The sequence below is a fragment of the Gymnoscopelus microlampas genome (genome assembly GCF_963454915.1).
Source record: "Gymnoscopelus microlampas genome assembly, chromosome: 16".
Lineage (NCBI taxonomy): Eukaryota > Metazoa > Chordata > Actinopteri > Myctophiformes > Myctophidae > Gymnoscopelus > Gymnoscopelus microlampas.
This window is the reverse complement of record NC_139953.1, coordinates 28,988,858-29,002,761: the sequence shown is the minus strand read 5'-3', so window position 1 is coordinate 29,002,761 and position 13,904 is coordinate 28,988,858. Positions and strand designations below refer to the sequence as shown.

Genomic DNA, 13,904 nt, shown 5'->3' with positions numbered 1-13,904 from the left:
GGATCTATGGTCTGGAACCAGGCTAGTTAAACTTTGTATTTATATTTTCCCATTTGGAGTGTCGGAGATAAGCAGTTACCCCGCCAACCAACAAGCCAATAACAGCGTGACGATCTCCCCAGGCTATGGGATTTATATCATAAGTTGAGTCGCGTCGCGCGCACTCCGGGTAGCCGCGCGCGGTATTTGAAAACATTATATCGTGTAGTTTGGTTGCAGAGCCTAGAGAGAAGACCCGCCAAGAATCTATACTAAACGCTTTTACTTCTGACAACTGGATCCTATTCGGTAGATCGATCGATTTTCTTTCATTAACAGACTGTGATGTCTTATTGTTGTTGTAGATTATTAGCTGCATGTTTTCTAGTAGTAGTTGTTTAGGTTTTTGTGCAACGCAAAGTAGTGGATGTGGGACGGGACGGCGGCGCAGTGTCGAGTTGTCATTTCATTTAGGTTGTTTTGGTTAAACAAAACTCTAACTGATCAAAGAAACTTAACCTGAATTAGTTTATTTGAACTAATAGTTCTGGACCAGAGCGTTAGCTAAGCTAACGGATTTAGCAAATTATCTGCAGCAGACAGTCTGATACTGCCAGTGGTGTAAAGTAACTAAGTACATTTACTCAAGTACTGTACTTAAGTGCAATTTTGAGGTATTTTTTTTTTTACTTCACTGGAGTATTTCCCATTTTCAGTACTTTTACTCCACTACATCTCAGAGGCAAATATTGTACTTTTACTCCACTATTATTTGAAAACTTTAGTTGCTATAGTTACTTCGGCCATTTGGAAATAGCCTATTTTTTTTAACACACTTTATACATCTGAAAACTTGTGAAATTGGACATTCTGCATAATGAGTACTTTCTACTTTTGGTACTTTAAGTACATTTTTATACCAATACTTTTGAACTTTTTACTCTTTTACTCAAGTCAATTTTGAAATCCGGACTTTTACTTGTAACAGACTATGTCTACATTGCAGTATTGATACTTTTACTTCAAGCTTATCTGCTGTAGTACTGCAGATAGTTCTGGGCAACCCCCCCCTCCCCACATATGTAAAGGTGTCCATATTTTGCTGTTTAGGTGTATTCATGAAGATGATGACCCATACCAACAGGAAGAGGACACTGCCCTCTCCTGACTCTAACAGGTGAATTATAAATACCAGCACATAAGATGTTTTATGTCTCTTTCTTTACTTTGGACCATCCATAACAGATCAGACACAATTAGCTTCAGACTTCTCAGAGTTGACATGATGTTGACATAATGATGACAAGAAATCAATCATGTTATCAGATATTTTGACATGTACAGTAATTTGGTCCAGTGGTTCTCAAAGTGAGGTAGAGGGACCCTCAGGGTTCCCTGAGGGGGTTCCAAGTGGACCCTTAGAGGTCTGTTACTTACTCTCAGAGTTATGAGTTATCCTTGAAATTAAAAAGTTTGAGAACCACTGCAGTGGTCAGTCTAAATGAAGTTTCTGTCCACTTTAACCTGCCTCAGTCATCCCGCCAAGCGGGGAGTGATGGAGGAGGGCTCCCCACTGAAGAGGCGGTCCCCCTGGGAGCCACCACCTCATCAGCAATCTCCCGCCAGGAAGAAAACGGGGCTGGAGAAGGAGAACTGTCCTTCACCCCAGAGATCTCCACACAGACTGGCTGGTATGGTGTTGTTAATGTGGAAAAAGTATATTTGTCTAAACATTAATCATGAACTTTTTTTCCTGCTCGTGTGCTGATTATCATATTTATTGTCCCTTGTATTTTATTACAGACCTTTACCTGACCTATACTGATTAGTTGTGCTAAATGCTCACGCCTACTAATTACACCTGACCTTAGTAACTGTACATGGTGGTGATGATGATTTTTTTGTGTGGTTGGAATGTGAATACAGAGTGCAAAATGATTTTGTTTACATATACAAAGAACAGTGTACATGCAAGACATTGCATAACATGTACTGTGATGATAGACCAGATTTGAGAAATATCTTACGCATTCCTCTTTCCTCCAGGATCCCCAGCCAGGACCCCCTGCAAAACATCGTCCCCCTTTGAGCCAATTGTGGTGACAGGCTCCTTCTACAGCCAACGGAAGGCCATCATGTACCTCACTCCGCTGGAGCGGAAGGCACTGAAGGAGTCCAAGCCTCCCCCTCCTCTTGTCTCCCAGGCCACTTCAAGCTCGTCTCTGCCGGCTGAGAAGAATGGCAGCAAGAAGGCTAGTGGAAGCCGAAAGACAAAGAATAGATTTTCCACTACTACTGTTGGTGGCTTGAAGATGAGGGTGAAGGACTTCTCTGTGCCTCCCAGGAAGATCACGTTGAGTAACTGCAGGTTTGTTGGTTTGATAATAAAAGCTTTCATAAATTAAAGTTTATTTTGTTTACATTTTGTTCCTTTGCAGTCAGGTAAAGTCCAACTGTATTTCTGAGCTCTAACTGCAGTTAAGAAATTAACTGCAGTTAATCAAAATTTCAGTTTGAGACGTGGAACACTTGCTAGGTGAAGAGGTGCTAGCATATATTCATAGATGCATATTCCTAGGTTCTTCTTTTTATGCAATACACTGCTTTTGTTTCAATTGTCTAGTTAGTTACTTTAGATTTGTTTTTTATCTAATTTGCATTTAATTGAATTCATTTTTTTTGGGTAATGATAATACTACTAATCTAACCATTAATCTGTGTCCAAAAAAAAAATCTGAATTCAACAGAAACACTGCTAAAACGGTGCCAGCTATCACCACCACCACTGTCAAGCTAACAGAGGCCAAGAAGGGAAATGTCATCAATTTCAGCGTCCTCAAACCCAGGCCTAAAATATTTGTGGGAGCCGCCTTCTTTAGTACAGGCAAGAAGGCTTCGTCCATGTACAAGAAAACGAGGAAATCTACCCCCAAGTCTTATTCCAAGCCACCTGTGGCCAAGGAGAAGAAAAAGGCAGCGCCGTTGGAGGCCTTCCGAGAAAAGCCACATCAGACAGCCTCACCTCTGCCGACCCAGGCTGACTCTTTGAAACCACAGCAGGAAGAGGCTCAGTCGGTGAGGAATAAAGTCTTTTGTGCTTGTCGTTTCTGCCGTGGAGCTCGTGCTTGTCATTTACTGTTTCTCAACAGGTTATTGTACTCATTAAGAAGGTTAAATTGAATTGCAATCATGGCCAATGAGCTACAGTATGTCATGAAAATATGAATTGTGATCGATTTGATGATTAATGTTTAACACAGCTAACCATGGAAACGGCAATTGTAATAACCCAGGGTGGTGTCCAGTCCATCCAGAAAGATGAGAATGAAACCAGAGCCGAGCAGAGAGACAAGTATGACCCACATGACTGGCTGGACGATGACGATGACGACCACAGCCAGCCAGACTCCCAACAGACACTAAGGTACTTCACAGAATATGATAGGATTGCTGAACTATTGGATCATTGCAACCTTGTGTATACAATTATAAACATTGTATTTAATATATTCAGTTGATATAAAGTTTAAACTATATACTGAAAGCAGTGTTATTTGTTGAAGCCCCAAACATTGTTATTCAGTATCTCTCTACTCTCATGTTGACTTTAACTTTGCTTATCAGTAGGTACACAATTCAGTGTACCTCCATGTGTTTATTAATTGCTATTCAAATCAGACTTCTGAAAAACACAGGTAACAGGTTCTAGGTAGGCAGTGAGACAGATCGAGAAGAGGATTTTGAAGAATTATTAGAGTGTGTGTGTGTGTGATGAATATCCCATCCCGTACTTTGTGTATTTTGACTTATCTAGTATATTTTAACTGAGAACTGGGGAATAATCTTTTTTCAGTTCACCCAAGGTGTTGTCAGAAAAGTATGGGGTGACCAAGCAGATCAAGATTATACTAAGCAGGTCATCCTCATCTAGTCCTGCGTCCACAGCCTCAGCCATCAACACTCAGGTGTGTGTACTTTAACTTGTTTGCAGCTACATCATCCTAAAGATTAGTGATCATTAACATGTACTATTGATATCACTGCTCGTGTTAGTGTTATTTGGGTTTTGCTTCCTATCTGTAGCTCCAGGAGGACAGTCTGATAGACGTAGGCTCCGAGGCTTCCTTTGACCCGAGTGACAGCAGCCTGAACACTGCCGCTCCCAGCCCAGTCAAAGGTACGTGCACGCCTGACAGTCTGACGATGAGTCTCATAGTTTATCCCATTGTACCTGAGGCCGATTCCAAAAACGCCTTCTAAATCCAACCTAAGTTTTCTGTGGGAAAAAATAATAAAAGAATTATGTTGCTATATACAGTATCGTCTCTTTTTAGTGTAAACCGGCTTCGCTTCGAGCTTGTAGATCTGCTACTTTAGGTACTTTTGTGTGGCGTTTTAGTATGATCAAGTAGGGCTTTCATTTACAAAAAAACACAAAGTTAGAATATGGAGATAAGAGGTTTCTGTCCGAGTCCTAAGTTTTCTGAAAAACATAGATAGATAGATAGATAGATGGATATAGCGCTAAAATTACACCGATGCTTTCCTGGATTGAAAGGTATAACAACGTATAGGCTTTCCATGTCTAAATGGTTTAATTGATGTCATCAGAATAACACGTTATGAGTGCAACATTAAAAACTTTATTCTACATATTTTCCTTTTAGATTCTCCTGCTGTGTATCTCATCTTTGGCTCTGCTGCCAAGACAGTCACCCAGAGAGAAGAGGATGAACCCACAGTAGCCAAGCAGAGAGAAAAGTATGACCCACATGACTGGCTGGACAATGACGTTGATGACAGCCAGCCAGATGTTGATGACAGCCAGCCAGACTCCCAGCAGACACTAAGGTACCTCACAGAATAGGATATGTCCAGATTGGTCAACTATTGGATCATTGGAACCTTGTGTATAAAATGATATACATTGTATTTGATATTATATTTGTTCTTCAGTTAATGAGAGAAGAGAAACTATATCGGAAAGTAGTGTTAATCAATGCAGCTCCAAACATTGGTACTCTCTCTAGTTGACATGTTGACTTTAATTTTGCATAGTTGCACAATTTATTAATGTACTTCCGTGTTTTTAATTTATTTATTCAATCAAACTTCTGAATAACACGTTAGTTAAAGGCAGTGGAGATAGAGAAGAGAGGATTTTGAAGATTTATTTTTCCACTGTTGAAAGATGCAATAAAACCTAATCTAAATGTATGGATGTCTCTATTCAAATATCTCTTATCATTTAGGTGTAATTTGATACTTTGTATCACCCATGTATTCCGACTTGTTAATCTAAACTGCTCAAAAAAAGTTTGGAAACTTAACTTCGGTCAATTATATCTACCCTTTAATAATACCAATTGGTATTGTGTTTTATATCATTTTTATCGTTGATTAGTCACCTTTACAACGAGGTACAGCTTGTAATGATCGTGCATTCTTGGAATGAGCAACACAGCTAAACGTGTGGGTAGCGCCTCCAAAAAAATTGCCAAAATCACCCAATATGCTTCTGTTGGTAATCGCTCTTGTTTTGTGCAACCTGCCAGCACACACCTGCTGAGAGGTGTGTGACAGTAGTCACAGGTGTATGACTGCCTCACAGGTGAGTGACTGGCACCTGAACATGGGTTCTGCAACTTTGTTGAGTTTATGTATGCTCCAAGCAGCAACACTGCCCCCATGGACTGCCACGTTTGTCCCTTCAGGATAAGGCCCGTGCAATAGGGCAAGTGAAGCTGGTGTTCCGTTACGCAGATTACGCATTATTTGATGTCAGCCCTGTTGTCAGCCCTGGTACCATTTGCAGGCAGGTGTGTGCCAGTCACAGGTGTGTGACTGGCACCTGAGCATGGACCCTGCAACTTTGACATCTGTCTTTGGTACCGTTGTGCAAATCTTGCCTGTAAATCTATGGTTCCTCAGTGAAGCAAGGGGTCTTGGGATGTTGTCTTCCTTGTTGACTTCACCTGTCTCACAGAACTTGGTCCTAAGTTTGGAAAAGGTACCAGGGCTAACACCAAATAATGCTGTCACTCTGCATAACGGAACACCAGCTTCACTTGCCCTATTGCACGGGCCTTATCCTGAAGGGACAAACGTGGCATCTTTCCATGGGGGCAGTGTTGCTGCTTGGAGTACAAACTCAACAAAGTTGCAGAACCCATGTTCAGGTGCCATTCACTCACCTGTGAGGCAGTCACACACCTGTGACTACTGGCACACACCTCAGCAGGTGTGTGCTGACAGGTTGCTCAAAACAAGAGTGATTACGAACAGAAACATATTGGGTGATTTTGGCGGCGCTACCCACACGTTTAGCTGTGTTGCTCATTCCACAAATGCACGATCCTTACAAGCTGTACCTCGTTGTAAAGGTGACTAATCAACGATAAAAATGATATAAAACACAATACCAATTGGTATTATTAAAGGGGAGATATAATTGACCGAAGTTAAGTTTCCGAACTTTTTTTGAGCAGTTTAGTATGTTTGAACAGAACTGTGGAATAATTCTGTCTCTTTTCAGTTCACCCACAGTGTTCGAAAAGTATGGGGTGACCAAACAGATAAAGATTATACTAAGCAGGTCATCCTCATCTAGTCCTGTCTCTACAGCCTCAGTCATCAACACTCAGGTGTGTGTTTCTGTGGGCCCATGTGTTTTGAGGTCAGCAGTTTGTTGGTAATGTTTATTGAGCGTACGTACATTACAGTATGTATTGGGAGTGTACCTAGTTCAATGTGGAGATTTGTATATCTTTGTGTTGGAGCTAAATCATGTTTAGCAGACACTGGATTGGGGCTAAGCCAGGGACCAATCGAGGATTTGAGCTTCAGTGTGGGCTCAGCTCTTAAAAATTTGACATACCAAAACCACCACATGGTAACATTTTGCCATCTGTCAAACCAATAAGTAAATACAGACCCTCCAAATGTCATGTTTTTTTGTTTATCTTAAGGTGCCAACTGCCTACAAAGGTTTGTGAAACAATGCTTTTGTAAAAGGCATACATGACCAACCATTGACAAAATAAAATAGAAACCTAACTATGTGTGTGCTTCTAGAAACTATTTTAAGTGTAAAAGTGTATAAGAAGTGGAAGAATAAGAAAACACATGAGAGCATACAGTAACTGGAATGAAACTACCCTCTTTCAATATTGTTTTCCTGTTCTCTGAATAGTTTAGTTACTTCAAACGTAGAATAACGTAGTTTAGTTACTTGTGAGTCTACCTGAGTTGGTTGATAGGAATCTTTACCTGTTCACTTTATCGCCTTGTTTTCTCTCTCTCACAAGCACACACGCACCTCACACATCACTGCGCCATTTAGTAATATTTTGGTTTTGCTTCCTATCTGTGGTAGGAGGACTCTCTGATAGACGCAGGCTCTGAGCCTGCCTTTGATCTGAATGACATCAGCCTGAACACTGCCGCTTCCAGCCCTGTCAAAGGTACACACACACCTGGCTGTCATTATATGTATCTATAAGTTATGATTACTCCATTAACTACTTCAGCCCTATAAAAAAAATTGCGATGTGTTGTGAGCTTGTTGATTGGCTGTTATTGCTATTTGTGTAGGAAGAAAAAGTAATCATTTGAAAACTTTTGAAACGATCCTTAAATTGGTTAAAAGCTTTGTCCTACATGTCTTTCTTTAGAATCTACAGCTGTGTTTCCCATCTTCGGCTCTGCTGCAAAGAGGTGAGACAACATGTTGAAAATAACATAACATTTCCTTTGTTCTTTTTCTGTTATTATATCAAAGGAGTTGGGGGGTGACATGCAGCAAATGGTCCAGCTGGCTGTGGTCCTTAAATATACCATGGCTCTGTCTCATTTGCAAGGACTATTTCTTTATGTCTGCTTACATTTTAACTTGATTGGTGCCATGTGTGCATTCTGTGCAAGAGACTTGATGTGTACCAGAGGCACACGTCAAACTGTACATTAGTCACATGATGCTGCCTTTCTAGCTTGTCTCTCAATTCATTGTTTTTAGAAAAACTGGTAGCTAATGTGGAACGTTTCTAACTACGTACGTACTGTAATAGGTGATACTGTAGGAAGCTTTCATGCTAATGAGTCACCCATTAAACAATTTGTGTGCTACTGTACTTTTTCCCTGTCTTCTCTAGGTCACAGAGGAAAGCAACTCTGCGGCCTCCAGTGTCTAGCAGCACCCCATCTGGCCCGGTGGCCATAACTCCTGTGGCCGTAAAGGAGCGCAGCACGCGCAAAAAGAAGGATAAAGGGGATGAAGACCAGCTAATCATTGTATGAACGATTAGTGGGGGTGGGGGTAATTTACACCTCTGTGCGTTGTGACCTGAATGTAGAATTAAATGAGATTCATTCAATTAATTCCTTTGACAAGACTCATAACACATATAAGACTATAGACTAGGTACATAAACATACAGGACTCAAGCTGGAGTAATACTACATTGTGAAACATGCATTCAGACAGCAGAATACATAAAAGGCTCTACTTAATCAAACACATTTTAACCACTTGAACCCCGACAACTGTACAGATTGTAGATTGGCTATTTTCGGGCAAAGAGATTTGGTGTAGAGTGGGAAAAGAAGCTAGCTACATTGAAGCTACTTTGTACCTGATAATGGTGATTATGGTAATTGTAATGTGGCTGAGGACATGTTATGACACTGAGTGATTAAATAAAATGTATGACACGCTACTGAATTATGTAGTGGACTGTCGCTACACACTTTGAAAAAGAGCTTGTACTGCAGCTCATTCACTTTTAATGAAGAGTAACTACCGTAGTAGCTTAGCTGGCTACAGTAGCTTGCCCATAACTGGATGTTAATCATGTTCTACGTTCTTGTGTGATGAACCCCTCCCTTCTGGCAAATCAGGATGCGGGCCAGAAGCAGTTTGGGGCGTCCACCTGCAGCTCCTGTGGGATGGTGTACAGTGCTGACAGCCCAGAGGACAGCTTCCAACACAACCAGTACCACCATCGCTTCCTGGACAGCCTCAAGTTTGTGGTACGCTCTTTCCCTCTAAACTCGTCCATCTCTCAGCATTTCAGTATTTTAATCAAGTGGAGAACACCATACCAAAGTCTCTGGTGTGTGTGGTTCAAACATGGAACACGTGGACTTGTCTCTCTCTACCGCCAGTGTTGCCCAAACAATGGGTCGGGACTCATTTTTGGGGATAAAAAAAAAACATTTGTCGTGAGTAAATGTATATGTTTTGCATTTCCTACGATTTCTATTTCATTATTTCAAAATATTTTTTAAACAAAAATCAGCAAAAAGTTAAGTGTAAGTTTCGGTCCGAGTGAGACGACAAATTTATGTTTTGGGTCTCAGCTGAAAACGTTTTGGAACCAGGCCTCTACCTGTACTGAATTGTCACCATAGCTCTCCCTCCCTCCTTGTCTGTCTGTCTGTGTGTCTCTCTCTCTCTCTCTCTCTCTTTGTTGTGTGGTGTTGGCAGGGCTGGAAGAAGGAGAGGGTGGTTGCCGAGTTCTGGGATGGTAAAATCATCCTCGTCCTACCAGACGATCCCAAATACACTGTTAAAAAGGTGGGGCTTTTGCTATGGACGTGCACTTTTCTCCAAATGCCGTTGTTTGTGTGCCTATGATGATTGACAGTTTTGTTTTGTCATTTGTGTGTGTAGCTTTGTGCCTTCATACACGTGTCACTCTTGCTTGTGCACAGTAAAAGTTAATTTAACTAAGTAAAGATTGACCCGTAAAGGTTCTACATGCCTTTCCATCTGTTTGTGGCAGGCGGAGGATGTGCGTCGCGTGGCAGACCATGAGCTGGGCTTCCAGAATCTAAGCAGTGTCACACAGGCCACAACCTATCTGTTCATCAACACAGAACAGAAGGTGGTTGGCTGCCTCGTCGCTGAACACATACGACAGGTGTGTGTGTGTGTGTGTGTTTATGGCTAAAGTGCAATTTATATTTGTGATATATTCAGTGAGACTACTTGGTCATTTGAAGTATTACAATGACAGAACATTTTGGTATCGCTACACCTGCAGACAACAAAATGCTTAAAATTATTCTATATGTATCGGATCATTCATTGCGTATGGAGATGCATATTGAATCCCTCTCACCGGGGTGAGATGCTGACCCTTAATGTCGAGACATGAAATGAGAAGGCTGATTAATCGGGCATGGAGACTTGGCACATTAATGTGCATAATGAATAATAAATATATGGCCAGCCCATTTGTCTATGACATGTTATAGATAGGGTTTTCCATTCCTTCTTACAACTGTAGATTACCCAGATTTACAACAAATTCATCCAAACATTTAAAAGGCACATCGGTTTATACCACTGTAAGGTACCGTCTTACCATGTGCATGGACCTATATGTATGGCTCTATGATGTGTAGGTTTTGAACAGGTGGATTTCTTTGTCTTCCTTGCACCAGGCGTTCCGTGTGCTGGATCAGGCAGAGCAGGCCAGGGACATGAACCGTGAAGACTTCATGGAGCACCACAGGGCCTGGTGCTGCTCTAGCACCCCAGAGAAGGCCCTGTGTGGGATCAGCCGCATCTGGGTGTTCAGCCTGGCCCGGCGGCAGAACATCGCCACACGCATGCTGGACACAGTCAGGTGCGATAGCAGGTTTTACTGTCCTCACAAGTTCACAACATCATGCTATAAGAGTTTAGTTTGCCACAGGCTTTCTGGCAGGTTTGTAGGTGCCAATCAAACGCAAAACCACTCCTTCCCGCATGCTGTCCATCCAGCATATGAGCTCTATCCAATGCCAATTCATTCCTCTCTTCGGCTGAAGCTGTACAACTGTTGCCTCATAGTTTTACAATCAGTTCATGCAAAAATGTATATTTTCCAGCCATTCTATTAATTGCAACGACATTATTGTGGTGCAGTAAGTTCATAAGGATCGCTATATCTGTCTATTCCACGCAGCGCACCTGTGACACGTGCACCCCACACATATAGATACCGCCGCGCCTTTGACGTGCATGCATACGCAAGCCGTACACAGACACACATGGGGACCATGGCACGCACCTATGATGCATGTGCACAGTAGAGTTCAATTAAATCCCTCGTCTGATTACCACCAATATATTAAGCGTGACAACATCAAGGTTCACTTTATTTGTCATTTACATGTTTGCACATGAAATGAAAAAACATAGCTATGTTGTCATGTATGCTAAGCATACATATTCATATAAAATATTCATATACTGTACATATTGGGCTGTGCCTCCTGGCGTGAAGATTTCTGCTCCACTAAGCGCATCTTTATGATCTTGAAATTAAAATATTTAATTGTAAGCATATGTGGTGTGGTCCTATGACCTTCTCTACTATAGGAAATATAAATATTCATAACATCAGTGGTATTTCATTTGAGTTGGGCTCTTTCAGAAGTGGCCCAAAGACCTGTTCCCTGACTCCCTGGTATAATAATGGTCTTTAACTCTTCCCAGGAGTACCTTCATATTTGGCGGCCATCTGACGAAGGAGGAGATCGCCTTCTCTGACCCCACCCCTGATGGCAAGTTGTTCGCCACCAAGTACAGCAATACGCCCACCTTCCTCGTCTACAACTTCATCGCCTGAAGGAAACCGGCCGTTTTGTCCTGTTTCAGGGCGGACTGAGACGGAGAGCTTTAGAGTTGGATATAGAGCGTTGGTGTCATGTGTGGTAGTCAGCTAACTTGGGACCCAGAATTTAACCCACTAGCCCAATTTGATATAGCAGAATTTGCTGTGGTTTCCCAATTCCTGTATTTCAGTGGTTCCCCAGTTCCTGTATTAGAGACCCAAAATACTGCTGGATTTTGTTGTAGCGCTCGAACAGAGAACTAATTTAGGCGTGGAACACCAGCTGTGGAAACGAGCTGTAGTCAGGACCAGAGTGACAATGTTGTATGAAACAGCATTTTTCTAGCAGACGTATTATCATCTTAATGCCCATTTTTAGTTCGCCATTTCTTTTTTGTATGTTCCAATAATATGCAAGTCGGCTGATTCAGTGCACCTCAGCTGGATCGTTCTTATTACGCAAAGAAGCTGCATGTGTACAGGGTTAGAATTGTGCCGACACAGTTGTAAAATGTTTATTTGAATGTACATATTTACTGCACTTTCTAAGATGTGTTAATGAAGCCAAGGTTTTGGTTGGGATTTACAAGAGGTGTGTGCAGCTTACACATCATTGGCTATTTAAATGCCACCTGAGCTTAGGCTATTGTGATGTGTGAGAGAGAGAATCCTTCACCCTTAAATTGTTAAGTCTGTAAAGTATTGGTTTACTGACAGCCAGAGGGATTTGAGTTTCGGAGGGATTGTCAGATGGAGGAACAAACATCCAAACTCCAATCTGAAACTTCCATTTTATGCTCTTGACATTATTTAACTCGATTTTGAGTGCCCAATAATTGTTGTGCGTGTTTTCTAGTAAAACAATTACTAATACTATATCTGATTCAAAACTTATTTTGCCAGCTAACATTTCAGCAATTAGCAGTTTCATTGTTAAGTTAAATAAAAGGTAGATGGCTGCTGCTTTGAAACATTACGTAGAAATATTTGCTGTTAAACTACGAAAAAGAACGGGCAGAATAATGACTCCTGGAGGAACTAAACACTGAGACTGCAGGAATAGTGTGAAAGATGCAAATGTGTTTACGGTACTCTTGACTATACCAGAGCATGATTTTTGAATTTTAATTTTTGGTACACAACGCAGAATACTAATATTGCTTTGACACAAGTCTTTTTTTCTTCTTTCTTTTTATGATGACAAATGGGCAATACAACATTTACCTCTCTGCACAGTACAGTAATCACCTCTAAGCTAGGTTGTTACACAAACCACTTGTTCGTTATCAGGTAACCAATCACAGTCTTACCTGTCAGCCAGGCCCATAGCAACCTGGAAGCCCACGTTAAAGTGGCCAGCTATATTATTATAGGGTTGCATTTGCCTTATCTGTTCGTTTTCAGGTTGATTTCTGCCTTTTGATTCCCAGTCATGTTCTCATAGTTGAAAGATGTCCTGGTTAGAAAGACTGGTTTGGAATATCCAGGCAATAGCCATCTGCACACACCAGTTCAAAATGGGACCAAGGGACATTTATTTATTTGAATACATCTGGCTTGAAGGCTGTGTAGCACAGCACAACCAGTTCTCCAGTCACATTTATTAACCACTTAAAGGAGTAGTTCACCCAAAAATGTATTTTCTATATCAATTAAACACCCCATGAAGCCTTGAATTCATCGCGATTTAAAAAAAAGTTTTGTCGCATTCCTAAGCCAATAATTTGATGACCGGCGGAGTCTCCAGTAGGAGACTCAATAGGCCTGCAATTGAGTCTCCGACCGGAGACATTAGCATCTTTCCCGCTATCATCAAATTATTGGCTTAGGAATGCGACAAAAAACTAAAGTAATCCATGAATTCAAGGCTTCTTGGGGTGTGTAATTGATAGAGAATAAGTAATTGTTTGGGTGAACTACTCCTTTAAACCGTATGGGGTCTATACTTGGCCCCCTCTTTTCCCTTTACACCAATTCTCTTTGTCGAATTAGCTGATCTACAAGCTCACAACGCGTCACGTCATGTGAGCTTGTAGTGCTATTTCCATTGAATGTGCAAAATGGTGACGTGAGGGTTCATGTGGTTAAAGTTATGATTTTTATTCTGTTACTGTTTGGTATTTCACACAACACAGTATTTAATTTAGTTATTGGTTCAATTGCATTTTCTTAATATTTGTATTGTGTTTGTGTGCCATGTTCATTTCCTGGTTCTGTTGGGGGAGATCTGAAAGTGTTCTTGAAGAATAAAAATGTACAAACCCCAAACATGAGGAAGTTGTGCTTTAATAAAATGTATTAAAAAATACGTGTACATCTCAG

At 41.2% G+C, this 13,904-nt stretch overlaps 1 protein-coding gene across 4 annotated transcripts; it reads left to right on the top strand.

Annotated features, from left to right (window-relative positions):
- Nucleotides 1-182: 182 nt before the first annotated feature.
- Nucleotides 183-13,841, top strand: LOC311063875 (N-acetyltransferase ESCO2-like). Of its 4 annotated transcripts, XR_014602650.1 has the most exons (19): nucleotides 183-288; nucleotides 1,090-1,156; nucleotides 1,513-1,670; nucleotides 2,026-2,347; nucleotides 2,727-3,054; nucleotides 3,240-3,403; nucleotides 3,833-3,944; nucleotides 4,063-4,156; nucleotides 4,647-4,830; nucleotides 6,515-6,629; nucleotides 7,355-7,442; nucleotides 7,653-7,695; nucleotides 8,130-8,268; nucleotides 8,875-9,006; nucleotides 9,464-9,553; nucleotides 9,762-9,899; nucleotides 10,426-10,610; nucleotides 11,465-12,427; nucleotides 12,564-13,841. XR_014602650.1 is itself a non-coding variant. In XM_084083493.1 (18 exons), exons 2-18 carry the CDS (start codon nucleotides 1,098-1,100, stop codon nucleotides 11,595-11,597), a joined length of 2,451 nt encoding a protein of 816 aa, XP_083939619.1. In that variant the 5' UTR covers nucleotides 183-288; nucleotides 1,090-1,097; the 3' UTR covers nucleotides 11,598-13,841. The 4 variants fall into 4 exon arrangements, 3 of the variants coding, with proteins under 3 accessions (XP_083939619.1, XP_083939618.1, XP_083939620.1); XM_084083493.1 differs by having other exon boundaries at nucleotides 3,273-3,403; nucleotides 11,465-13,841; XM_084083492.1 differs by having other exon boundaries at nucleotides 6,515-6,623; nucleotides 11,465-13,841.
- Nucleotides 13,842-13,904: the final 63 nt, after the last annotated feature.

Bases quoted from the DNA above. Each gene is read 5' to 3' on its own strand.
- LOC311063875 (XM_084083494.1), top strand. From the start codon at position 1,098: ATGAAGATGATGACCCATACCAACAGGAAGAGGACACTGCCCTCTCCT. The intron at 2,348-2,726 runs GTTTGTTGGTTT...TGAATTCAACAG, and splicing joins ATCACGTTGAGTAACTGCAG to AAACACTGCTAAAACGGTGC. The intron at 3,945-4,062 runs GTGTGTGTACTT...TCCTATCTGTAG, and splicing joins CCTCAGCCATCAACACTCAG to CTCCAGGAGGACAGTCTGAT.